Genomic DNA, 27,618 nt, shown 5'->3' on the forward strand with positions numbered 1-27,618 from the left:
TACTGCCTCATTGCCAAACCACTTATTTTTCCAGTTTAAACGCTTAATGCAATAGCCTTATTTCAAAGTCTGCCAGCTGAGCTGCCTCTGCTTAGGACTATCATTTCCAACCGTTCTCTGGCAAGATTTCTCAAATGATTTAAAAAAAAATAATCAAAGTTGTAACCACATCTGTGGCTGCCTTTGTCTGTGGGAGCAGGGAAAATTAGCTCAGAGGCCATCAGGTGCTTTCTGAAATGGAAGTCTTCTCCTGCAGATGGCACAGCTCATGGCGGTGGAAAGCCCAGCCACTAATGTGGCTCTTGCTGAGATTCTGGCACTGGTGTTTCGTGACTGAGTGAAAAGAGCAGCCTAAAACCCACCTGATTTAGGCTGTTATCCTAAATCAGCTATGGATTCTCTTCACGTACACCATCCAGCTGTCCTGATGCATTGGCAGGCTGACCCGGTAAGAAGATCTATAGTGTTAGCGAGTGGTTTTACTTAAATGCTTCTCTTTTCCTATTAGTTCTTCCTAGACCACAATATTGGTCCGCCACCCTTTCCTAGCACGTCTGGCAGAGGAAGCAGCAACACAAATTTTTGCTTCCATGGAAGAGACTGGCTAAGGTACAGAGCAAATTGGGAGCATTCTCTATGACATACCAATGAGGCTCCACTGGTTTACTGCAGCTGAGGCTCTGTCCTTGTCATCTCTAGGAAAAGTTGATTAGGTCCAGTGGATTGCTGACTTCTTTTATGAAGAAGCTGTAAAAAGTTCTTTTCTTCTGCTAGTGCTTTTCTCCAGGGAGTTGTTGGCAGAGAGAGGCGAGTGTCTCAGCAATAATACATTTCAAAGTTATTATGCCAGCAGAAAAGAAACAAGGATTTGAACTTGGTAATATAAATTTCTTTATGACAGGACAGAACACTAAAGGGCTTCCCCCCTCCCTGCTGTGCAGACCTCCCTGGGTCTGCAGGGCTCTTGGCTGGCTGCCCTGTGGGGTGACGGTGGCTGCAACTGGGACCCTGTTTCAGGCCTAATCCTCAGGGAAGGTTCTGCCACTGAGCTGGCTCCCATGCTGGCTGGGAAAGATGGCAATTTGGATGGAATTTGTCTGGCCCTTGGGCATGTCCCTTCTTCTGGCTGTGGACAGATGGGGACCCTTCTTCCTCCACCTACCAGTCACAGTGATGCATTCAGGTACCACTAAGCCCAAATTTTTGTGCTGCTGTGGTAATGATAGGGCTTCCACATAGGAAATGAGTGAAATGTCAGCTGAGACCTCTTCTTTTTGTAATGATTAACCTTCCACTAATGATTTGATATAATATTGGGCGACATTGAGTGCTGAGTTATTGATGTTTAATGTGTTCTGAAGCAAGGGCTCAGGAAGCAATAAAGATTTACTCCAGTTAATGTGTGAGGGCTGGGCTGTCCCTGGGCCCTGTGCTTGCTAATGGCCTGACATGTTTGCCGTGGTGTGGCAGCATCGCCTAACAGAAGCTGAATTTCTGGCTAATAATTTAATTAAGACTTTGCTGTATTTTCAATTACTGGAAAAAGCCATGATTCTTTTCCGTTATGTGTTATAAAATCAGCCCTTCATACTCCACAGAGCCAGGGAAGAGCACCTCATACCTCTCTTTTGGCTCCTGATCAGTCCTGCAACAAAGCCTGCTTGCCCCACAGCAATGTGTTAGGCCACATAGAGGTGCTGCCCACGGGGCTGGGAAGTGGCTCCCAAATGGAGGAGAGTAGCAGAGGCAGAGCACCTCACCGGGGCACTTTTCCAGCCCCGAGACCCTCCATGCCCCACACACAGCTGAGGTAGATAGAGCTGGCACAGACTGACACCACAAATAAGAAGGCGTGGGAGGAAAACTTGGAAGGACAAATTACTGTGAGTATTGATTCCCCTGGCTGCTTGCAGAGGGATTTCATTTAGCAACACTGCCAATGACATTATGTGCAGCATCTTGTCCATGGCTGGTTCCATGGCATTAAGAGAATTACTTTGGCCTAATGAATAGGAATAAGAATATTTCAACCTCCTCCCTGGAAAGTAATGGTGGATCATCAAGTGTGCAGCCAAGTTCAGGTTTAGTCACTTGCCAAGTGAATGCAAATGACAGGGTGTTTTATTTAATGGAGGCCATGGTGTGTTGGCCAAAACTGTTGTCTCTTCTCTCTGCGGATTGGTTTTCCCCCCTCTCTTGTAAGTCAGACTTTGTCTCTACTCCTGATTGGCTTTTTTTTTTCAACCAGAAGAAATTTTTGCTGACTCTTGTACTGAAATCTGTTTCTAGATTGAACCAAAACTCCTCTATCAGCTGTATTTTATGCTGTGCTATGGGAAGAGGCAGAAGCTGATCTGCTGCTAGTGGTCACTGCCAGCCTACAGTGGGGCTGCAGCTCCCTGTCTCCTTCCAGCTCGGAGCTGGTGAGATGCTCCATTGATGTCACTGCTGCCCCATCTCTCTGAGACCAAGGGGACATTGTGGAGCCCCATGCTCTGGCATTGGGCCCTTTGCTGGCATGGTGGCATGGGAACACCTGGGCTGTGATGCACTTGGGTTTGTATAGACCACTCACTCTTGCAGGGCACAAACACCTCTACTGTCAGCTGCCATTCAGCTGGCTGCCCACCAACTGCTCCCCTCCAAAGCCTTCCTCTTCTGGCACAGCTTGTGGAAGTGCTACTTCCCTCAGCCACTGTTGTTGACAAGAGGTTTGCAGGGGTGAAGTCCTTGTGAAGAACCAGCCCCTCAGCTGCTGTACATGCACCCAGCCCAAATGCCAGGTGGGTGCCTTGAGCAGCAGGGTCCGGGCAGTGCTAAAGCAAGGCTGCACCCCCAGCCCACCATAGGGTCCAGCAAACTGAGGCCAGGGGTGCTATAGATGGGGGGGTCCCATCCCCTTAGGGCCTGGATTTAGTGCTACACATACAGTGACTTATTAAACTCTTCAAACACAGGCTGTGCCTCGCCATGGCTCACAAATTAGATCAGCATGAAACAAAATCGTGAACTAATATTTTCAGATGGGACGTGATGTTTTGTTTCATACAACAGTGATGATATGCAATGGCTGAGGGTGGGCTTTTTCCCTGTTCTTTTGTAAAAAACCAGAAAGTGTTTGCAAAGTAAACTCTGACATTTCATCTGCAGACCAGTCACCTTTCAAATATAATAGCTGTGACTGTTCACTGGCAGTTAATCCTTGCACAAAAGTTTTTGCTTAAAGAGCTGGAGGGAGGTGGGATTTTTGCTTATTTGTTCAGAATCAGGGTTCTGTCCTAATTAATTTTTTAGTTGACAGGAAGAACAGGTTTCTGCTTTGTTTTGCCAAGTATTTTGATGTATGAACAGAGATGTCGCACGGGATGTGTGTTTGCAAAAGAGGCTGATGGGAAAGATCAAAACTGATTTGTTATGTTTGCAGAGAAAGAGGCTCCATATCCGTGAAACAGAGCAGGGAGTGACTGGAGGCCCCAGACACCAGCATTTTGAAGCTGAAATTGTGGCTGTAAGCTGGTGACCAAAGTCCTGTTGACTTTGCAGAAGCCATGATTTCATACCAGCTGTCTGTCACATCCTGGTGCACCCCCTCCAGTCCCAGTATCCGACCTGCCCTGGACAATGTAACTCACAGATCTGGGCCCTTCTCCTGTGGGATGAGCCCAAAGGCTTTTCCTCCTCCAAGGCTGAGCACAGCCAGGTCTGCTGGGCGAGCTGGGCTGGGAGAGATGCTAGGCAGGTCTCTGACCATTTGCAAAAAAGCTGCAAAAATGTGCTCACAATAGGGCTGCAGAGCTGCCTTTTGGCTGGAACCATGCCTGGAAAATGTATTTCCCAAGTGGGACTTCAGCCATTACAAAACCCTGACTGATGTGGTTGAAGAACATGGCAAACACATGACCCGTTGCCACGATCCCCCAGACTAGATCCTGCTAATGTACTTGTTTAACCCTCTCTGACACCACCCAGAAGCTTCTGCCTATAAATGTCACCAGTGTCAGCCCTTCCTAGTGCGAACCCTCCATCCCCACAGGCACAGGCAGATGGGAGCATCCTGGAGGAGAGTTGGCCTGGCTGCTGGGAAAGCAGCAGCAGAGAGCATGGAAACAGGCAAGGAGCTGGCTGCGTGGCTCCCATGGAGCCTGGGAGCAAGTGCTTGCTGTGAAGGCTCACCAGGGCGGTGTCATCAGTGCAGAATGGGATGGGTCAGGGGATTGTCACCTCTTTCCTGACACCTCACTATTTCTGAAGGCTGTTCGTCCCCCTGGCTCTCTTTCTGCTGCCTAATTGTTTGCTCACAGCCTTTGTCCTTCATGGCAAGCCACTACCAGAGTGGGTGAGCTGTGGTGTGGGGTCTATGCTGGGATGGATAGGGGTAGGATAGCAGTCCTGTTTGGGCTCCATAGCCAAAACCTATGCTTTATGGGCATGGTATCATGGCTTTGGGGACCCTCAAGGGCATGGGCACCATGGGGGGAGCTCCCTTTTTACACTGCTGCTTGCTGAGGATGTTCATCTCCACAGGCAGACATCAGCAGTGAGCTGTCATTGTCCTTCACAAGCTATTCTAACTTGTCTCTAACAGGTCTCCAAGAGCACAGTCTACCTGGACTGATTGTCATCCACAGCAGCACTGTGGCTGGGTCTGAAGCTGGTGCCAGCTGAGGCGCTTGGCAGAGATGCACAGGCATGGATCTGGGTTTTTTCAACTCTCCAAAGAGCTGCAGGGCCATGTCCTGACGTTGGCATAGGCTGGCACTGTGCTTGGTGAGTTCAGAGGATGTTTTTACACAATTGGGGCTGGGAAGGCTTGAAGAGGGTTTCTTTTTCTTCATCTTTTTAAACAATAGATAACAGCAAAATCCATCCCCTGCCTCTTCTAAAGACAGCTCCTTTTCTTGATGGGTAGATAGATATAATGAGATTCTCAAACTCATAAATCTGCTGCGACTTTATTACCTGCATCTGTTGGAGATGATGTGAAGAGAACTTCATACAGAGAGGACTCTTGAAAGGTTACAAAGGGAACTAGCATTCTTCAGAAAATCTTCATCTAGAGAAAACAGCCAAGAAAACCCATATAGAAAAAAGCACTTGAGCTGGATGAATAGGTGTCAGGGCTGACTGTAAGTGACACTGGCAACAGGGTATCTTGTTGTGAAAGCAAATGAAGCCAGTCCTCTGTGTGGGGTAGCTCTGGTGCAGGAGCCAGCCTTTGGCTGCTGTGCACAGCCCTCAGCCCGAGGACTGGGTGTGCAAGGGGCTGGTCGACACCCCTAGGCTTGCACACCCAAAACCCCTGTGCTGGCAAGGGGAAGACAAGAACAGTAGCTGAGCTGAAATGCGCTGTTGCTTTTTTATTTGCCCTCTGGTAGATGTGCCCCCATTGCAGCTCTACCCTGGGGCAGGGACACTGGTGAGAGGCAGACCCATGGCTTACACCCTGCCCTAGGCTGCTGGGTCTGCCACAGTGGACAGCCCTGTGGGTGGGGTGATGGCACACCACAGCCTCACCACATCCCTATGCTGCTCCACCGTCCTTCTGGGCTCTCACAAGGTCACTAGTGGAACCAGTGATGCAGGAATGGGAAGTGGTGCAGGAAATGGGCACAGGAAATAGCTATTTGTTAAGCTGGTCAGAAAATCAGTGGGGGTCTGCCTGGCTCCCAGGTGAGCTGGTGGCAGCTCTGTGCTTGTTGTAGAGCCCTGGTCCAGGGACTGGCAAAACTCTTGAAAGATCCCAGTAGCTCCTTAGCGGGGTGGGTACTTCTCAGATGGGACAGGTACCTGCTCAATGTGGCTGTGGCCAAGAGAGCTGTAGGAAACTGAGAATGTCCCAGACTGGAGCTTGCCCCGGGACCAGTGGTCAGGGAGTTGTGATTGCCAGACAGAGCACTGCAGTCAGTTAAAGTAGGCTGGAGATGGTCCTGGAGGGTGCTGCCTGCTCCCAGGGCACAACAAGCTGTAGTGAAAGGTCATGTCTGCAGTGTGATGCAATGATGTTTTCATGATGCCATAATGCGAGCTGGCACCTATTTTAGTGGCAGAGATTTACGCTTCAACCTTCTACTCCCCATTGCAAGGGGGAAGATGTGCTTGCTGGCTTTCCTGCCCCAGGTAGCTTCTGCTCCCACTGACACCTGACCCTTGCTGAGACAGGGCAGCAATCCAGAAAGCAGAGCTGCAAGCAGGGAGAGAGCAGATGACATCTTTAAGCTGTGATCATTGAAGAATATTAACCACTCTTGGGCTTTGTCACTGCCAAAAAGTGATGCTTGAGCAACGTGGCGCCAGGAATCCTGAAGTCACTTTTGTAGCCTTGGAAAATGCAGCTGCTTTGGGATTTCAGCCCAAGACGGCTGTTATTATCCACTGTGCAGAATGAAGCTTCTGTTGGGAGCTTCTACAAAGGCCATCAGTCTTCCCAAATAGTGGTTGTTTTTATCACCTGGCAGTAATGATACTCTCTGGTCCCTTTAATATCCGAGTCTGTTCCCAAAGTGAGACCGGGAAACTCATTTAGGGCTCACCCCCTCCGAGGAAAACAGCTTACAATTTTCTACCAGGTAGCCATTCCGTTGTGAGAATGGGCATGGCTCACCTAATAAAAACCTTGCTGACAGACAGGACCTCCTGGAGGTTTATCTAAGTCGTTTGTTGCAGAGCAGAGCAACATATATCAGGGCTGAAATAGGTGCCAAGCAGCAATCCTAATACACACAGTGTCTCTGCTGTAATTGATTCACAGGCAGGACAAATACCCGGTGGAGAGTGCAAGGGGCCCTGCCTACTCTCCCAGCTAAAACGTTATAACGTTTTGTGAAATAGTATTGCTGAAGCCCGTGGCTAAAATCCAGCTTGTGGGCTGGCTGGCTCTAAAACTGCATCACCCAAAATATCCCCATCCCTGCTTGCATTGGCTGGGGCATTCGGGGTCCAGTTCAGAGGGAAACATATTAAAAAATGGATCAAAAGTAGTGATTCTTGCCAGTAATGTGTGTGCAGCATTGCATGTGCATTGACTTTCATTTTTTGGCTAATGCTGTTTTATTGTTCCTCAGGTAAATGTTCAGTGAGGAAAGACCTTGTTCAGTTCCTTGTTTTCCTAAGCAGCCTCCCCAAAAATACAGGCTGGCTGGGGAAGCAGGCAGCAGAGAAAAGCTGCCATATCCTTCAAGCTTCTTTATTTCATCAGCTGCACAGGGCTGCTTTGCCATGCATCCCCCCTGCACGGGATCAGGTGGTATTAGAGACTTGATCCTTGGGAAGGGCTGGGGGAATGTCTTATGGTGTGAAACCAGGGGAGCTCAGCCTGTTTAGCTTATTAAAAAGAAGATCAAGAGGTGACTTAATTGTGCTGTGTGAGGTACCTTCATGGGGAGAGAAAGGCAGGTATTAAAAGGCTGTTTAATCTAGAGGAGAAAGGCATCGCATGAGCTCACGCCTGGAAGCTGAAGCCAGACAAATTCAAATTGTGAATCAAACAGACCTTTTAAAAAGCGAGTGTTAATAAAGATTAAACTACCCAGGAGAGCATCACATTCCCTTGCCTTTGATATATTTAGACCCAGACAGGACGCATTTCTGCCCCATACACTTGAGCCAGGCAGGAGTTACTGGGCTTGGTACAGGAGTAATTGGATGCCAAACTCAGCCCTACATCAGGGAAGGTCAGGCAAGATGATCTAATGGTCTCTGCTGGCTGTCAGTGCTCCCATGCCTGGCATCTGTGATTTGTGTGCCTGTGGCCAGCTGGCTGGCAGGGATGTGGCTCTACCAAGAAAAATCGGTGGGGAAACACAAGGAACATGGTACTGTGTCAGAAGGGGCAACGAGGAGACAAGTGAACACTGACACCTATGGGGAGAGTCAAAATATTAGAAAGGAAAGGGTTTTAGCCAGAAAATGTCTTTTTATTTTAAAAACAGATTAACTCTGTGGACATTAGCAGACATGTAAATTTTTTGTGCTTATCTACCCCTAATTTTTCTCACAATTCATTAAAAATAAAATCACCCCTCAAGTTTTATGTTGACCAGAAAATCAAGGTTTCAGTAGGAAAACCTCATTTGGGGAAAAACAAAGATGAGTCATATCCCAGTTTCATGTAAGTAGGGTACAGTGAAACAATGCCTGAAAACCTTAGTGAGACCCAGGAGTGACTCAGGAACCACTGCTCACTTGACAATGTTGAAGTATGTTGTGAACTTAGTTTCCTCTTTATTTTTATCATCCACTCCCGAGGGCTGGCTGGTGAGTATGGCTGCAGAGAGGAGCTGCTGTGGGATGTCCCTCATTGTTTTTTAATATTATTGTGATTCAGCAGAGCTCATCTCCTACTCAGTGCCCTGCGTCACTGTTCCGGCCCTGTTGGATGCCATGCCCGGAGCAGGATTCTGAGATGTAGCACAAAAGTGTGGGGTGATGCACTGAGCCTCAGATGCTCCCAGGCTGAGCAATGGGCTCCTTCAGCGAAGGATGGAGCCTGCAGAGGGCTCTTGCTGAGAAGTTGTTGTTCAAGGTGCTTTTCATAATATTTAAAAAATGTGTTTGCTTCCTCTTGCAAATGTTCAAACATCTTTAAAGTGTCTGCGGTGCCAAGCTGCTTCTCGCCCTGTTTTAAGAGAAATAAGCTTTCTTTATGGAAAAGGAGCCACAAAAAGCGCAGCAAGCCCAAAGTTAACAGTGAGCAGACCGAAACTAAATTAACACCAGCAAGATTTCAGCTGCCCCTCCAAAATATTGTGTCTCACGGCAAAGGGTCTGGGAAAAGATGGGAGAACAGATTGCTTTAGCGCATCTTCATGGTGTCTCTGCGGCACAGATGAAGCTCAGGCTGGGTCTCCTTCCCCTTGCCAAGCCTGCAATGGGGACTCACAGCCCCTAAAGGTGGACAGTCGGAGGCACAGGCTCGACAGTGCCATGAAAACTCATGGGTGCAGCACCACAAGGGGATGCAACTCGGGACACTGTAGCCAGATAGTTTAGAGAAGCATCACCTGCAAAATCAGATCATGAGCCCAAAACAGGAGCAGTGAGCAGGAGGCAAGGGACAGGGAGGGAGAGCCTTGCCTTCTCCACTGTCATAAAGGTGGAGGCAAGAGAATGGGAGTGTTAGCCATTGGCCATGGTGTCACAGCTCCATGAGGATTACGTTGGCCAGCTTCCGTGATGAAAATAGGCAGCTAACAGTGAGTTCCTCTTTGTAACAGAAAATAGTCAAAACAGCTTGAAAACCATTCATAACGAGAGCTCTGAGAACAGCCAATGCTACACAGACAGAGTGAATACTGTCATTAAGCGCTCTTTGGATGACAGTCCTAGCAGTTCATTATCCCCCATCACTGCATGGGGAGGGTGGTGGAGGAGAGAGAGGGGTGAGGGGTTTTTTAAATAATCCTTTTTTTCCTAAATTAATCCCCACTGTAAAGCAGAGCACCAAAGGAGCAGTACAAAGGCAGCATCATGCCTTGCCAGTGCCCTCTGAGGCTGGAGCGTGAGGTTCTTGCAAGAACCGATGCCACTAAAACACAATTCCAGCCTTGATTCTATTTAATTTGCTAATGGATTGTATTTTTGTATTTATCTCTGTGCTTTCCCTCTTTTTTTTTTTTTTTTTTTAAGATGTGGTTTCTGGGTATATTTTCTTCCTCTGGAAGTGCAAACAAAACTTTACTTTTAAGACCCTGGCTAACATTTCTGACTCCCATTAGGCAGCAGCTCCAGCAGATGTCAGCTCCAGCTTCACCCCCCTGGTTACCATGAGTGATACACCAGGTGCTGGGAGCCTTCTTCTCCATGCTGGGAGCCTTCTTCTCACACTTCATGCAGACTGCGACTTCTTCGTGTGGATGCAGGTGGGTGTCCCAGGCTGTGTCCCCGAAGCCCCTCCACATGGGGACTGCAGGGCAGGGGGGTAGCAAGAAGGAGCAGGTCTCCCAGCTCTTGTCCTGCAGTGGATTGAATCTGGTAGTTACCTGTGCTTAGTGAAGAGGTGCAGGATACCAAGCCTGGTATGGGCACAGGGCTGGCAGTGCTGTCCATGTTTGCAGACTGAGCCAAAGTGTATCCTGCCTAGGCTAGATGGGAACATCAACTGACGGTGTTTTATAATTAGCCTCCTTGTTTGAAGAAGAAATGGATTGTTTTTGTTAGGGACAAGGTTATGATGCAGATTGGGTCTCCTGACCAGAGGTTTTTAGGATGTGAATATCCCCATATGCCCAGAGGAGACCTCTGTGCTCTTTCCTGGTCATAGGAGCCCAGCACCCTACCATTACCATCCAAATTCACCAGAGCATCTCTCAGGCATCAGAAGGAACATAGACGGCTGGGCTTGTTGAAACTTGTGCAAATATTTCCCTAGCCTGCCAGGTCACCTGGGCAGCTGTGATGAGTCACTGTAGTTGTGCTACAGCTCCCTGCGCTTCATCAGCATTATCTCCCCTTCATCTCCAGTATCTGGGGAAAGCATCATCATTTATTCCCGAGTCAGAATGCTGAATCTCTTCAATTCCGGCAACATTGCTGCATTAACAACCTTGTCACTATCCTGAAGCTGATAACCTCAGGCAGAGGTGTTCATTTTTTAAGTCATTGAGCAATGTCCTGTTTGCAATACCAGAACTACAAGATACCCTGGTACAAGCAGCCCTTTCCACCCCCCCAAATCACTTGCCAAACCCTCCACCATTTGACCCAGCCTCACTCTCCTCTTCAGCCCTTGAAACAGATCCTGGTTAAGACCTGCTCAGCTGCAGGCCCTATTACAGCCCCCTCCTCATGTGCTACGGTCTGGCATCACTGCTTGGCGGGGACTGTTGGAATGGTTTTATCATGACACCCAAAGCAGTACACTGCTTGTTCCCCCGTGTGGCACTGCTCTGGTTTAATGAGCTTTAGAGATGGCACTGGCAGCACAGCCCTGGCTGTTTGATGATGGTCAGTGGGGCTAATTAATCCTGTGTGTGCCCAGAGCCCCGTGCCTGTCTGTGGCCCTGGCTGGGGCAATGCCAACAGAACGACTGGGCTGCAGCTGAGATGTGAAACTGCCTTAAAGGGGCCAGCTCTTATCCACCTTTTCCTCTTGAATTGAGGCTAACATTGTTTCTAATCTCAAAGTCCAACTTCTTGTTTTGCAATAAAAAACTAAAAAGACAATTTTTGAAACAGCATCCAAGTGGGACTCTGTGACTTGCTCTGTGACGCCACCAAGCCCCGATTAGGATGCTCCTTGCTGGTAGCTGTGTCTACATCTGGCCTCCACAGAGCTGGCAGTGACAAGGCTGGGGCTCCTCATCCCAGGGAGATGGGCCAATGTGCTTTGCACCACATCTCTCCTTAAATCCCCAAGGCACATGGACCCATGGGGGTTAACTGTGCTGCCACCTTTGCTTCAGCGTTTCCCCCATGTTTCCTCCAGCCCTTCGGAGCATGTTGGTGCTGTGAAGCTGGAAGGAGCTGCTTGAATGGCACTGATGTGTTTTTGTATTTGAAATTCAGAAAAGCAAGAGTTACTTAGATAGCTTTCCCTTTCCAGGAGGAAAGCCAGAGCTGGACTGGCCTTTTCTTCCTCCTTCTTTCCCCTAAACCAAAACAAATCCAAGTTTGTAGCTGCTTCAGCAGCCTCTATGTCAGAAAGAGCCATGGTAAATGCCCTTTGCTTCATAAAACTGAGGAGGCACATCTGTCACCCTCCTTGACACAATCGGCTTGCCGTGTGTTGGCAGGGAAGTGGCACCTTCCGGGCACCAGGATTTTCTTGCAGTGGCAGCAATGGGTAGCAGTGATGGGTCAGCCCGCAGCAGGAAGTGGCTCCCCTGCCTGTCCTCATCCTCATGCCTGTCCAGGCTGTGAGGGATGGGTGGCCTCAACATGGTGCTTTTGGCAGAGGGCAGGAGGCATTTAGGCAGAGTCACCACTACCCGTGAAAGCCCTCTCAGCAGAGGACCAGGCTCCCATCACCCCCCTGAGTCGGTGCAGGAGAGGGATGCGGTGAGGACAGGGATGGTGAGGACTGGGACGAGTGCATGCAAGCCACACCTCTCTGGCTGAAATGGCCTGTGTCATCCATAGGAAGCACAGGCCTGGTTTTCTAGATGTTTGCAGGATGTCTTCTCGTCCAGGAAAATAAATAAATGGATAAATAAGAATTGCTAGGCAAGATGTGGTGGCAGGGTGCCAATCCCAGCCCAGCCAATTCATTTGCAGTTCTCATTAATTTGGACTGACCTTTGCTCACATTTCCACCACGAGCACGTTCAAAACAAGGCAGACATTTAACTCTGTTTTGGGCAACGTTACTCTAATGTGGCTTTTTTTTTTGCATAGCTCTCTCTTTTATGGTAAGCAAATGTACTGCCAACTTTTCTCTTGCTATGTACACCAGCGAAGGGAACCAGATGCTTCGTGTTTTCCTCTGAAATGTATCTGAATGTTGTTTTTTGTTTAGTATTTTGGAGGGAGGGCTGGCTTACAGACAGCATTTCATAAATCCAGTCCTCACTGCACGCTGTTTCCCAGCTTATGGTGGGTCCTGGCTGTGGCTCCTGGCTGGATTTGCAGTCTCTCCTCACACAAAGTGGTAGCAGCCCCTGCGGAGCTGAGGGGACAATCCCCAGCTGTCCCACTCTCAGTTGGGCATGGTTGCCACCAGAGGAGACCCCCCTGGAGGGGTCCCTGATGATGTGCAGTGAAAGGTGTGGGGATGGGCAGGCTCATCCCACTGACTTCTTGCACATGCAATGGCCACGGCTCACAGGGAAGCTCTGGGATCAGCCCAGAGACACATCTCAGGGGAAAACCCCCCAGTTCAGGGATGTGTTTTGCTGCTTGTGGGGAGCAACATGTGTGGATTTGCCTGGTCTGTCTCTGGAAATGGAGGGGTTTCACTCATCATGCCCGAGGACACAGGGGCCATGTGTGGCTGCCTGTGCCCACCTGGTGTTCTGTGTGGTGGGGGCTGCTCCTCCTTCTGTCCATGCAGGGTCTGAGCTGTTGAAGCCCACCCAATAAATTCTTGATGTGCAAAAAAATCAAGCAGTCTTGGACAAGATTGTCAAAAATACCTGTGCCACCAGGGCACTTTTGGCCATTTTAAAAAATTCTTTCCCTCTACCTCCATTTGTACTTCTGCTGCTATTTTTATAATCACTCTTCTGCTTTCAACTGCTTATCTTCCTTAGCTTTCCCTTTTCTTTTCACACTTCAAGCCTTAAAATCTTTTCATCACTTTTTTTTTCTTTGGGGGGGGGGGGCGCTGATTGGGCTTCATTTCTTCTCCTCTGCCAGATTTATGTGAGTTGTCAAGTCCAGCAGCCGTTTGTCTCTGCCTGATGACAGACTTGCTTTCCCCCACTTCCCCCCGTACCCCCCCCATCAGATTCATGGTTGTTCTTTAAGGCCCTTTAATATTTTAATGCTCTGACTATAAATTCCATTTTCTCTAAGCTTCAATCCTTCTGTGGGCCTTCCCATGGAGGGCCGGCAGCTGCCGCCCCCACCCCCGCTCGCCAGCGTGATTTGCAGTGTGTCACAGGCGGCGTTTGGGGTGGCTTTGCTCCGTGCACAGGAGCGGAGGGCAGGGGAGGGGAGCGTAGCAGGAATTCTCTTTTCCTTAAGCTCAAACGATCCTTCAAAACTTGACAGGAATTGACTTTTTTTTTTTTTTTGGCTTTCAAGACATGATTTGTTGTGGGCTTGTTGTGCTTTTTATTAAAATGCTCTCGTGGAGTGCTTAGAAAGGTTGGCTTTGCACAGCCCCAGCTTCCTTTTTTAATAAATGCAGCCTCGGCTTACAGTTTTTCCCTCTGATGTGTCAGCTGGGGGACTCGCTTTCCATCTCAAATACACCCAGACTGCTTAAATCATCCTTATTTCTCTCACAGGGAGAGAGACTTTTGCTCTCCAAAACTTTTCACGCCCTAAGTTAATAAAACTTCTCCACTGAAAGGGATGGATGTGACACTGTGCTGAGGATTTCATGGCCGAGCGCTGGATTATTGCTGTGGTGTAAAGGGCTCCCCAGCCTTGGTAAGCACATTGAATGTCTTCTTAAAATATGAGGCTGAAATGCATTTGGCAATAGCTATCCCTGAAAACTGCTGGAAGAGCTCACCCCCTTTGCTGGTGAGGAATGCTTCCCAAGGGGCTGCACAGCCCAGGGCTGCTGCTTTGTTGCTCCAGACAGCCCATTGGTGAGGTGCCCTGTGCTTTTGCTGAAGGCCACTCTGCTTGGCCGTTTGCTTTTAGGGCTCTCCAAAGAGAGCTGGGCTGGAAGCCAGGGCAGAGTTACTCTGTATAAACACGAGAGACCAGGAGGGCAAAAATAGTGCTAGAAATTTTGACAGTGTTTGTAAAGAAGTCAACTCTGTTATTACGCATGAGATTGGCAGCTGATCTGAAGGTGACAAAGCAGCCCTGCACCATGCCAGGAGGGACCTGATAGGAAATTCAGAAAAACATCTGGGACGGGACAGCTATTTCCTCTAGATTTGTAAACATTTAACCAAGGACATGTTAGCAAAGTCTTTTGCAGCAAACAGTCCTAAGCTACCAGCCTGCGCTGGCTCATCCCGCAGCCCTCCACTCACCGCAGCAGCACAAAGAAGCAGGGCTATATTTCTTCCCTTGATTTTTGGCACCAGGGCCAAGGCAGGGGTAGAGCTGCTGAGTGTTTAATTCAGTGCTTTCCATTTTAGATATTAGTGCTGCAACTGAATTATGATACAGGAGCCTAGAGAGGAATCATTCCCTCTCAACACATTCTGGATTAGTTATTTTCCTATTAAACTGCTTTAGACATGGTGAGTTTGTTGCCTCAGATGGGTCAGTGCATGTAACAGGAGTTGATAGGAAAGCCTAATCCTACCTGATCAGTGTGAGTGACAATAGGGACCTATTGAATTCCATGCAGATTTTGCTATAGATGTATACAGACCAAAACTCAGTCACCCTCTGTATTTACACCACAGGGCTGTGCTGAGCAGCCAAAGTAAGGCTGAAAGGACACAGCAGGGATCCAGCAGTGGTGGCACTGGCTGCAGGAGTCAGCGCTTGAGGGTTCACCAACAGCTCTCATGGCCTGGTGGGTTTGGCCCATTTAGGGTGTAAAGTTGGAAGGTGTGAACTATCTCTGCTCAGCTACAGTAAACAGAGCAATCCAACTTCCTCGGGGAGGGGCTGTGGGGAGAGAAGGTGCCTTTATGGGTGCTAGTAGTCATGGCCTGAGCCTGACAGTTATGGAGATGTAAAGGCAATATCCTGTAATAGACAGGCTCCTCGTGGTCCACGCAGAGAGGAGGTGGGAGCACCAGCCTCCCTGCCTGCCAAAGTCACTCTCCATGGCTAAGCTGGCACCAGTTTTCACTGAATCCTGTTGGATGGTTGGTGACAGTGCCAGGCTCCAGGGGACAGAGGAGCTTTTCAGAGAGAGACAGAAGAGAGTGAGGCAACGGGAGGCTCCACTTGCACCTGCCTGCAATTAATTAATTACGAATCCACTCATTAGCTCAGCCCCATGGCTCCCCTCACTGCCAAGCCCCCAGCTGTCCAGAGAGCAAGTCATTATTAGAAACGATTTCCTATTAAATTCAAAAGCAAGGGAATATTTCAAAGAAGAAGGGGCAAGGGAAACAGCAAGGGTGCACACACGATTGCAATCAGCTCTTGAGGATATGCTGGAGTGGTTGGATCCCCATCTTGCAGGAGCCTGAGAATGGTGAAATCTATTTCATTAGCCTGCTCAGCCCCTGATTAGTCTTGTGCCACAAAAAACACCCCTGTGGCCCTCACAGTCCAGCCTCTGCTGGCAGTGAGTACCCGTGTGTGCATGGCAAATGCACCAAGACACCCCGGGTCCCACCCTGTCCTGCTGGCTGCAGAGCAGTGCCACCCAATTGCAATCCCACCTCGTGCTGAAAAAAAAAACCCTGAAGATTTCAATTTCTTGAAGTATATGCCTGCCTCCCCTTGGTGCCCAAGAGGCAGCTGCAGCCCAGCTCGCAGGCTTTTAACCTCAGCCGGAGCACACATCTGCTTTGCTGCCCGTTTTCCTATTACCTGCTCTCTGCTCCTCGTGTTAGCAGAGGCTCGTCTTAAACCCCAGTGATTTACAGGCGGTGCTACGGCAGGACAGGTCTGACACTGATTGAGTCGCTTATCTGCCGTCTCCGTCCTGCTCTCTGACAGCCTCTCCCCCAGGTATCAATCTGCACATCAGTTCTTTATTCCTGGGTGAGGGGAGAGCTGTCAAGGTTGCAGCTACACTGTCATCTTCATCTAAGCTGCCAGCTGCCCTTCATTGCTTAAAGACCCTCTTTAACACACAGGTGCTTTGGGAGGGGGCCACCGTGTTGGAGACAGCAGCAAAATTTCATTTGCTCTCAGGGTGCTTGGGGCTTGATTGATTGGCTCTCATTTGTCAGGGTACCCATACATAAATGTTTCCAAGCCGTAGGTTCAGCCCCACTGCTTCTCCCTTCTGCACCCCCTGCAGCGAGAGTTGGCAGGGTGTTAGGACCCCTGTGAGACACGAGGTTCCCTCGTGGGGCCACCATCAGGGTGGTGGGACAGAGCAGAGGGAGGGTAGAGAAGAAAAGTATGCAGAGCCAGGCTTAGCACTGAGGTTTGCTAGGAGTCCCCACTGTCTTGTGCCACCTAAGGATGGGGCTGAAGCTGAACTGCAGAAAACCACTCCATTCCAGTCACTGCCCCTTTTTGCATGTCCATGGAAACAGGACAGGGATATGCCTGGATACCAGCACCTGCACCCTGGTGAGTGGACAGACTGGTACAGGCTGACCCCCACTGTGTGCACTTTAGTTCCAAATGATGTTTTTCTTAGCCTAAACCAGCATTCCTCTCTGGGATTGCTGGCAGCACTGGGCAGTGGCACATGGTGAGAAGAAGGGACCTGTGTCCACTAGTGGGTTTGCTCTCAGGTGCTGCTCTTGGGCCAGAGGAGCTTCCAGCTGTCCCCACCTCTGCGAGGCTGTGTTAAAGCCCCACATCAGCTTGATCTGAGAGGCAGCCTGGGGTAATCCAAAGGGATGGGCAGTGAGCAGCAAAGGAGAGCAGTGGGCATGGCTCTGTGTGCCTCCAGCGGTGCCTTGTTTCATTGGGGTTTCTGCCACTCACAGCCCTCTCAGTTTAGGTTCCTTGTTGCTGCTTTTTCATGAATAAAAAAGTCACTGAAACATAATCTCTACCATAATGTTTATTAAATAGTAATTTTAAAAGGTTTTTATACAAATCATATAAACACAGGGTTTTTTTGTTTTGTTTTGTTTGTTTTTTACACTGAAGAATCACAGTAAAAGCTCTTTAAGTCCATAAGTCCTGGCTCAGCCAGTGAACGATCAAATACCTTGAACTGCAAACCTTGGAGAAGTTCCATTTCTGCATATAATTTCTTAATGGTTTAATTCCCATGCTCACCTCCGGCACCTTCCCGCACAACGAAGTCACCCAACACTACAGCCCATCAGCAACATGTCCTCGCCATAGGAAGCGTGTGGAGGCAACAGCCCGTTTAAGCAAAGGTGTTAACACCGGTTTTTTTCTTTTCTGAATTTCACAGAGGGAATTGTGATCAGCAAACCTAATCTATTTGCAGAGGAGGATGCAATGAATTGAATGCACTGATGACTTCCCCCTACCCCCGCCCCCCGCCCCCCGTTAAAGTTACAATCAAACACAGTTTTCCGTAGAACAGTAAAGCACCCGGCAGAGGTAAGTGAGGTATTGGCTGTGCAGCATTTTCGGCCTTCTCCCACCTGGCAAACGCACACGTGGGCCCTGCCCCATCTGCAAGGGGCAGGCGGGACACGCAGGGTGGGCGCTTCGCTGGGCCCGTGCCACCTTAGTGCCAAGATCAGCAGTACTCTCCTGCCCCAGATCAAGAGATACATTAACACGAGTCAGTCCCACAGAATAAGTCACATACACGATACATACAGAGAATTCACGTGCGTGTGCAAACACACTATTTCTGAATATATGTATATATGAACTCTTCTCTCTGTACGCCTACTAGACACCATAACATCACCTTTTTAATTATATATTTTCACCTATTGTTTGCCTAAGTTGGCTTTTCTAGTATATGGTCCTTTTCCATTCATCCTTCCCCTCTCCTGTGATGTGAAGGGGATAAAATCATTGAGCAGCAGCAATCCAGCTTTGAAATGGTCTGGTACATTTCCTCTCACTGCCTCTGTTTCTTTTGTACAGTAAAATAACACCCCTGTGGAATTTGTCTGCGAAGAATGCCAAAAGAAATAAGGTGATTCAAAAGGAGAATCAGAGATACATTTACTGTTTCTGTCGGGTGCACAGTGTGAATTAAAAAACCAAAGGCCTTTGTGTGTGCGCGTCTCTGCGTGTGTGTATGAACCATGGATGTTCTGATGACGCAGCTGCTGGTGTCTGCTCCCCCAGTACACCTGCGTCTTTCTTACAGCAGAGAAGTCTTTTCTTTTTTTCTAAAAACTTACTGTCTGAGGGAGCTCTTCATGAAACACTAGACAAATGTTCCTATTCCCACAGTACCGAGGAGCAGCTGTGGCACCGCTCGTGTGTCCATGCTCATCTTCTCTCCAGATGTTGCTCCTCTCCCAAAACACCTGGCCTCCTGCACAATATGTTTGCAGGGGCTGGGCAAACTGAGCTTCACAGCACATCACACCTTTGTCGCTCTAGAGTTAGCGAAGAAAAAAGTTCCATCCCCAACCCCAACTATTTGCCAGGTGAAACGTACAAATCAAGACACGTCAGGTATTTTCTAGGAGCCCCTGAAAAAGGAAACCCAATGTGCTGGAAAGGTTTCTTGTTTACGTATGTGCAAGCTAATAGGGGTGATCAATCTGTACTGAATTGGAAATTAGGACATCGGTTTGGGACCCAGCATTTGAATTCTTTTTCTCCATTCAGTTGTTTTCCTAATGCTCCTCTCCCACAGCACAGTGGTAAGTGGAGAAGTATCAGCTGCCAGACAATGTAGTCAGACCACTTGAAAGTAGAAGGACCAGACTTGTTCTACTGGGCTCTACCCAGCAGAGAGTGGTGAAGAAGAGTGTTTTGCAGGGAAGGATGAAGGCCTCACTTGCTGTTTGATACAGCACTGATCATCAGATGGAGGAAAAATACTTCTTCTAAGGCACTTGTTCAAAGTAAAAAAAAGCACAGCTCATAAATAAAACTTGGGGTTTTTGCTACTGATTAGGAGCAGCGCAGCTTTGCTCCAAAGGGAATATGGCAGCAGCCGTTTGGTCCAGCGGTGCTGGTGGCACCAGTTCATGCCCCCCAGCTCCAGGGAGAAAGGCAGAACTGTGAAAGTGAGGGGGGCCAGTGGGTACCATGGCCAGGCTCTACCACAGGGGCTGTGGGTACGGCTCCAGCCTCCTTCCCTGTTCATTTTCTCTCCCTGGCACTTTGGAGAGGCCTTGGCACTGTACCTCAAGTCAAACCCCAAGTGAAGCCCCCTTCCCAAAGCTGTTGCCTAAGTGCCGGACACCTGACAGGCTCTATCTTTTGTTTGCTGCAATTTTCTCATTATAACAAAAAGAAAAATGGCAGGTTCAAGAGGAGTGGAAGATTCAGAGAGAGGCCTTCCTGATGAAGGCGTCAGTTGTTGCAATCAAAGATCTGGATTTAATAAATGGCTCTTATTCACAAATCACTTTAAGGCTCTTCAGCTTCTCTCAAAGAGGTGCTTCTACATATAGGGTTTCCTTTCTATTTTATTTCTTAATGATTTCAGAAAGCACTGTTATTACCATTGACACTAAAGCCAGTATCCCACCTTTCCCCCACCACCAGGAGAAGGAAAGTTGAAGGTAACAACATACTTCCATTTTCAGGACTGCAAACTGCAGCTTCCTGTTCTTAGTGTGAAGTGCACAAATCCCTACAACAATATCTGGATGGAGTATAAAATAGACAGGGTCTCTGCGTGTCTGTGTGTGTATGTTATTTCTAAAGAAATCCCTCAGCCTTCTCAGCAACTCACCAGAGAAAGGAGGTGGGAAATAACAATCAACATTTAGTTTCTCACATCCAAAAGGTAAACCAGTCTCCCTCACCACATCCCAGCCACTCACATCAGCAGAAAATGAAGATGAACCAGCAAACAAGGGGCTCATTACCCCCTTCGCCCAGCACAGTCTGGTTTGCAGGAAAACCCACTCAGTCCTGGCAAAGTGCAACTCGCCAGCAGGACCTGGTGGCAGGAGCAACAACTCCCCTCATTCCCTGTTATGGCATTCAGTTCCCATAGAAAACAGCAAAAAAAGTACCCCCTGCCAGCCCACCTCATGGGGCACAATGCCAAGGGTGATCCCCAGGCACCCATCAGGCCTCCGAGCAGCACTTCTGGTGGTTCATCTTGACCTTGTGCTTGATGCCGTCGTACAGTTCAAAGTTGTAGTTCTCCAGCGTGGTGGAGCTCCGTGAGGACAGCCCGGCATACGAGCACGTGCAGTAGAGGAGCAGACCAGCACAGATAGCCCCGAGGAGGACGCCGAGGGAGCTCATTGCTATAATGGTCACCAGGATGGGATCCAGGGTGTATAGCCAGCTTTTTTCTTTGTCCAGCTTCGGGGTTCCTGGAGAGTTAGTAGAGAACAGTGTGTCGTTCCTATCCGATCCAAAGTAATCTGCAGTGGAACGGGCACTTATTATCCAGGGATCACTTTTTATTCCCTCTCACCTCTACACATTACTTACTTGGAGTTGTGACAGCTTTAAAAAGGTATAAGTATATATATGAGAATATTTCAGCAGGATTCACTAAACCAGGTCTAGAAATACTGTGAAACACTGAACTACCTAGAAAGTTAGGCACTCTTAAATCACTTTTACACATCAGACCATTTACATAGCATGCTAGCAATTTACACCCCCTGAAACTCTGGCCCTTCCAGTGCCACTGGGTTCGAAGCTATGGAAACAATCTGTCACAGTTCTCAGACTTAATTTTCTTCATTTATAAGTCAAAATGCTATGCAAGCATCAATTAATGCTTGAAAGCTCACTTTCACTTGTTCTAACACAAATACAATATATTGACCTTGCAAGGTTGCTGGCTGTTGGAAAACAGGAAAAGAAAACTAATGTCTTTGTCCAGACACTAAGCCACCTCTTCAGTGTATGTTCTTAAGTGTGTTATAGCTCCTAATACCGACTAAAGCTGAGGTTTGTGAGTAATCATAGCATCTGATACTAAAACACAAGTTGCCACAGCTAGATTGCCCATGTGGCATTTGGGTACCAACCTGGATCATTGTCTTCAAAGTCTTGCTCAGAGCTTGGAAAGTCATCCTCCATTCTTGGGAAGTTCACTAGAACAACAAGATGGGAAGCACTGTTTGTTAAAATAGGCCTTTTTGGGGGTATTATTGCCACTGGTCACTGGATTGAGAGACCAACCAGAAAAAAAGTAACAGTTAAAACTACTACAATGCTCTTTCTCATGGAAGGAGGAAGAACTCTTTCTTTTCTTCCTTTGGCCAAAGTCAGTGAAGACTCTTGCACCTTTGAGAGAATGGGATCTTCCCACTACATCACATTTTATGACCACCAAATGACCAGCTTTTAAGAAGAAAAGAGAGTGAAAAGCAAAGAAACCAGACAACCTGAATAGCACTAAAATATTGTCACTGGTGCCTGCATAATGGCCATAATTCACTATTAACATACTCCTGGGTATTAGCCTTACAACTTTGAATAGGATCTTAGTGCCTTTCATTACTTGCCACTAATGCTGGATCCATTTAGCACACACTCTATTTTTCATCTTTCCCCATACATTTTACTGGATACAGAGCTTCAGTGATCCAGTTCCTCTTTGGGTTTCAGATAAATTCATAGTAATTTGAGGAATTCGTGTATCATCATTACATGTTTTAATGCAAAAGCTGGTTGAAATTGGGAGAGAGGCAAATGGGTGTCCATATCTAGGCATTTATGTTAATATTTCTCTGATCCAAATTCCTTTTAGTGATGACATTTCTTTTTATTGTTCAGTACAGACCAAGGACTAGTAACCAAATGCACATACTATAATCTGAACAGAAGTAAGCTATTTTCCTGTGCAGTCTTCCTAGCATTATCTCTACGTACAGAGAGATTTTTTCACTTTTCCAAAAGAAAATGTCTTTTCATTTCAGTCTGCCAAGACTTTTCAAAGCTGACTGTAACTTGGGGTCCTCAGCTGAGAAGGTGTCTTGAAATGATCAGGAATGCAGAAAATCAGGGACTACTAGAAAGCGATAGAAGTCACACCCTTGAAATAGTTGTGGTTGGAAACCAAGACTACTTTGCGTCTTGTGCAAAAATGGCAAGAAGAGTTTAAAGAGGTTACTTATAAACAACCAAAACCAAAGAATGTAACTTGTGACTAAAAAAACAAGTGCAAAGAAATTATTCAAAACCTTATAAGAGAATATTTCTGCATATTTGCATGGATATTTAGGACTTGAAAAGGCCTCTTGAATTTTCAAATCCATTTTTTGCTATCCCAGGCAACCATATCAGGCAATTCCTGCCAGCAACCTTTCAAGGTTCACTTCCAGAGCGGGGGGCTCTGCTGAACGCCATGCTGCCCCAACACCACCTTACACTTGACTGCAGAGATCCTCTGTGCTAGTACTAATGATACCTTGCCAGATACCCATTCCTTGGGCAGAACTGTAACAACACTCAAGGGATTAAGGGATTTCTTTGAATTTTCAAGTGAATCTGGCAACAGGAACACACACAATCCTCCTGATGATGAGTTCTGCTTTTAGTGAGTCAGGTAGTTAAACTGACTCAAGGCTGCTGGGAGATTGTTGAAGAAACATAGGTGCATGCTGTCTTCCATAAATCCTCACTTTAGCAGCGAGTTCACATGATTTCTCAACATTTCTCGAACTGACAGGCCCAGATGGCAACATCTTAGGGCTGGGAGAACTGCCTGAGGGCTTCTTGCAAACATTTAGAACCAAACATGTGGAAAAATAACTTGCAAAGCAGTTCACACGTGGAGTGTGCATTGCTAGTCGTCCATTGGAAGACAAGCAGTGAGATTTGCCATCCATGTCACCCACACAACCCTACAGAAACTGTATGTTGCTCGAAGATGAGCAGAGGTTGAAATCGGGCCACAGTCTGCCCAAGGAGTCCATGTGTGAGGAAAGACTGTTGGAAGTCATTTGCCTTTCCATATTGTAGCTGCTCTAAATTTTGTATGAGAACAAGCTAGCAATTTGGTCCTTTTGTTATTTCCCTGGGTAACCTTGAGGGAAAAGCCAGGAAAAAAGAAGTATTGGTTAATTAACACTTTCAAAAGAACACCAGTTTGTCCAGACTAAAAGGAAGGAGCGCTGGGAAAATGTGAAAAGAGAGAACATTTATACAAAAAGCCCAACCCAGAATCTATTTACTCGTCTAGCAATTTGCTCAATTCCCCATGCTAATATGACTCTTAAGTCCTGCTTAAATGATATCTTCCTCCTTGCCCATTTTCCTTCCTCCTCAGGCCCTCATTCTTCTGTTCCCCACATGCCATTTCATTGCTATTCAACTATATGTTATCACGCAGGGCTCTACACCAGCTTTGGAAAAACATAATTTGACATTTCTTTTTCCATCCTGGGGTTTCTCAAGTCATTAACTGAATCAGCTGGGGCTGTGTGGGTGTCTGTGAGAACTGAAGCTGGTGGTCTCAGTTCAGTTCCTAGTGGAGATGATTTGGAATTTAGCCTGTCACAGAATCTAGCCTGCTATTTGTCATCAATGAGGCTCCTCTGGAACAAGTCTCAGCAATACTGTCACAAGTGAAGCAGGCCACAGAAAGCAGCCCTCTTGGAAAGGGGTCCCCAGAAAAGCCCTGCAAACTGCTGGGCGGAATGGGAGAAACATGGATCACTCTGTTGTGGAGAGCTGCTTCTTTAAAGGGCAGCTTCCAGGAACAATTTAGTTTGTATTTTAATGGAGAAAAAAATATATTGGAGAAAGGGAGGCAAGAAAGTTAAGGGGAACTGGTTTTAAACATGAAAGAAGAATGCTTTCTCCTTAGTGAAAGGCACTTTTTAAAGCTTGCGTGCTGAATGATGGCTGTGAGCACCTAGCCAGTCATGCCCAAAAGATGATGTTAGCAAAGATGCTGGAAACAGCCTGATGCCAAGAAAGATTGTTATCTGTTGGATCTGAGAGCACTACCAGCTAAAAGGCTAATTTACGGGACCTGAAAAAAAGAAATATTAAATTCTAATCGAAGACAAGGACTGACTTAAGTACCATGTTTGTACGAACTCACATGGAGGGAGAGGAGGAGAGTTTCAGTGTACATCTGTTTTAAAATAGTAGCAGGGCTGGGAGGAATTGGGCCAGGGCAGATGAGGGAGGCACAAGGGCAGACAAGGTTATCTGGTGTCCCACCACAGACATGTCTGCGCTTCTTGCAGGAAAGTTCTCCAAACCTGAGCTCAGCATGAGCTCAGCATGTCATATGGACTGGCATGTACTTCCCATCACCACACGTGCTGGATGCCAGCTCTTCTGCACAGGCTTACCAGCAATGCCCACCACCTCAGGCAGAGACCTCTCCATAGCAATAGCTCTTGGCTTGGTGCAGAGAACACCAAGTTCTGATTGCTGGAACCTGGACACATTCTTCCAAAGCAAATGACAACCATCAAGAAAAAAAAGTTGCTGTTTCTTTCTAGACTGACTCTGTCTGGTTTAAATCCAGGCACTGAGTGCTGCCTCCTGCTGGGTCCTCCACAGTGGGGCAGAGCTCTATCAGCCCACATCTCTTTACACATAGGCATTTGCGGGTGGTGGCCATGGCGCCTCTTCAACTCTTTCTGGGTGAACAAAATGAGCAGCTCAGCAGGAGGTGCCTTTCCCAAACAATATATTGAACTTGCAGCAATTTCCAGCTCTTTTTGTTGCCTGCCCACAGCCGCTCTGGCACAGGGGAGCCTGGCCTGGAGAGCACCCAGGATGCACTCCCACCATCCCCATGCTCCTGCTCCCCACTTTCTGGAGGGGTCCATGGGCTCTGGGGATGAAGGGGATGCACCAGGTGATGGTGGTTTGCGAGCATTGCTACCTACCATCTTTCACTCCACAGTAACATCTGTGGCTATGCCTGTTGGTACAAAAGAGCAGAACACGTAGGAGGAAGGAGGAACAACAAATTGGTCTTTCTGGGGAAGTGAGCAGCACATGGTTGTTTCCCCACTGCGTAAAGGACCAGAGGCAGCCATCTACATGCTCACTCCTCTCTCCTGCTGCTACAACATCCCTCTTGGCCAGTTGCTATCCGGCCCAGCAAGGAGAGTGTAGGAGGTGCATGACTGATTTGCTGCCAAACAGTGCCAACAGTGCCCTGAAACATTAAATGTGGCCATATCCAGGAAAACGGGGGCAGAAACTGCTACTTCCCAGCCTTGGCAGGGAGAGACAGAGCTCTGTCTCCGCACTCATCCTTGCTTTTCTATCTTTGCTCATTCCCAGTCCTTTTCTCTCAGCAGCAATAGCGTGACTCCAACACACATCATTTTGTTTTGACACAGCCGAGCAGCCGCGGTGGCCTCGCCTTGACACCGCTCTGCTTGGCAGCAGTGCAACGTTGCTCCTCTGGCTGGGAGCCCCGGGGGCTGGGGGTGACACCTCCCACCCTCAGTGAATGAGGAAGCACTTCTCAAAGCAGGAGCACAGGCACCAGGCAGAAACACTCCCTCTGAATCCCTCATTGCTCTATTTCCAGCTGAAAATCCACCTCACTTCTGTCTTCCCCACTCCTCCAGAAACACAGAACTACTTTAGTTTACAGAAGGACTAAGTCCCTGCCAAATTTCAAATTAAAACAGTGCTTTGGCTGCAGTTGAGCATTAAAGAAAGCAAACAAGCAGCCACTCTCTGGCCTGGCCGCCCTCTGTTGGTGCAGGAATCCTTGGACCTTGTTCTCAGATTGCCTTGGGGCTGTCCTGGCAGTGGTCAATAGTGCACACCATCGAACCATCTTCTGGGGGGCACTGAGGAGCCTCTTGCACTCCTTGGGCTTCCCATGTGCAGAAAACACGTGGAAGTGTGGCTGGGCAGCTGAAGACCCCCCACCAAATGAACTTGGAGGCATGAAGCCAGGCTGGGTGCTTGAGGCAGAGGCGGATGTGAGCAGGCAGCTGTTTCCAGCCCCGGTGCTGCCCTCCAACATGCGGCACCCTGCCCTGCTGCACACATGGCAGATGACCAAGGTGGCTGCCCAAACAAGGACCCTGCCAAACCCTCTCTGCAGCAGACATGTCCCCTGTTGCAGCCTGATCTCTCCTCCAGTGTTCCCTGCTTTTGCACCTCTCCTCTGCACCAACACCAGGCCAGGGAAACAGTGGTGGTGGCATGCTGTATGCACGACAGTGGCATTACACAGCATGGTTTTCCTCTTCCTCTCCCTTAGTGCTGGACTATCTGGGTAAGGACACACTCAGGTTCGGCTCCCTGTGCTAGAACTCACCAGTCCCAAACCGAGTAGCTCCTTGGTGCAAGGGCAGCACTTGGCACCGTGCAAGGACTTGGAGCTGGGGGAGAAGCTGGCAGCTCTGTGGCATCCTGATATGTTTATCACCCTCCCCGTTGTTGCTGTTTGTTTTTACAGCACAGTGGCTAACGACATGATTCCTCAAAGTGGCAGTCACGCCTGCAGTCTCTGCTAAGAGCCGCCAAAGCCACTGATGGAGGAGCTGTGGCGGAAAGCCAAGCGGCTGTCCAAGCTTGCCTTGGGGCCTCGCCTGCTGTCTGTGCGCCTCACTCTGCTGCCCTGACACAGAGTAAGCGGGGGCCGGCCCCGATAAAGTCAGTAGGTTTTCACAGGGTTTCTAGAGGGGCAAAAATCCAATCAGAGCCCGTGCACAGTCTGGTTTCTACCTTGTTCCCTTGCACTCACCAACAGAGGCATTTCATCCCTGCCAGGAAAAGCCAACCTCGCCCACACAGCCCGGAGGGAAGCGGCTCTGGCGTCCCTGTGCCGAGTGTCATTCTGCAGGTGCATGTCCTGGCAGGAGGCTGACCCAACTGTGTGGCCAGTCTCTCGGCTGGTGAATGAGCACTGCACTTTGCAGCCTGAGCAATCAGCCATCTCGGGCATGCTGACATTGCCAAGGCACAGCACAGCCCTCCCTTTCCCACAGTGCCCTTTGCTTTGCCAGGCCAGTGCTCCATCTCTCACATCCACATTAGGCACTGGCTTTGCCCCGTCATTTACAGAGAATGCCCATGGACCCCCTTCTGCCAACCGCATGGCATTGCTTTCCCTACAACACAGCAGCAACCGTAAAGATAAAAAGAGTGACACCATCACCCCATGTTCCACGAGGGAGCCATGCCCAGAGCCTCCACACGCCACACAGGAGACATCTGGCTTCCACCCCTAATACTGCTCCCTGAAATACAGAGCCCCAACAGCTACCCCAAAAAGTTTACCCCTTTTTTTTTTAAGTAAACACTTGAATTCATGAAGTTACTGGCAGAAGAGTTTGCATCAAAATCACACTAAGTTCTATTTATTTCCTTAAACAAAGCATGCTAATTTAGCTGCTTTCTTCCCTATGATGTGCTTCAGCCTGAGCAGCACCC

The 27,618-nt window shown here is 48.3% G+C and overlaps 1 protein-coding gene and 2 long non-coding RNA genes across 4 annotated transcripts in view; 2 read left to right on the forward strand and 1 right to left on the reverse strand.

Annotated features, from left to right (window-relative positions):
- The first annotated feature begins 390 nt into the window (after nucleotides 1-390).
- LOC116789348 lies at nucleotides 391-7,078 on the forward strand. Its single transcript, XR_004357998.1, has 3 exons — nucleotides 391-448; nucleotides 4,586-4,767; nucleotides 7,062-7,078. It is a non-coding gene; the product is annotated as an uncharacterized LOC116789348 (long non-coding RNA).
- A 1,977-nt stretch (nucleotides 7,079-9,055) lies between these two features.
- LOC116789791 lies at nucleotides 9,056-24,909 on the forward strand. The gene is made up of 4 exons (XR_004358156.1): nucleotides 9,056-9,191; nucleotides 9,714-9,857; nucleotides 17,579-17,730; nucleotides 24,447-24,909. It is a non-coding gene; the product is annotated as an uncharacterized LOC116789791 (long non-coding RNA).
- The window catches only part of NRP2 (neuropilin 2), an 89,002-nt gene continuing 78,581 nt past the window's right edge, over nucleotides 17,198-27,618 (reverse strand). The window contains exons 16-17 of one of the 2 annotated variants that reach the window (XM_032693998.1): nucleotides 21,273-21,338; nucleotides 17,198-20,603 (exon numbers count right to left, since the gene is read on the reverse strand). In XM_032693998.1, the coding sequence (XP_032549889.1) occupies nucleotides 20,350-20,603; nucleotides 21,273-21,338 (320 nt within the window). In that variant the 3' untranslated portion in view covers nucleotides 17,198-20,349. Of the gene's footprint in view, nucleotides 20,655-21,272; nucleotides 21,339-27,618 lie in introns of both variants that reach the window. The other variant, XM_032693996.1, reaches the window with a different exon arrangement.

This window comes from Chiroxiphia lanceolata, chromosome 7 (assembly GCF_009829145.1).
Source record: "Chiroxiphia lanceolata isolate bChiLan1 chromosome 7, bChiLan1.pri, whole genome shotgun sequence".
Taxonomy (NCBI): Eukaryota; Metazoa; Chordata; class Aves; order Passeriformes; family Pipridae; genus Chiroxiphia; species Chiroxiphia lanceolata.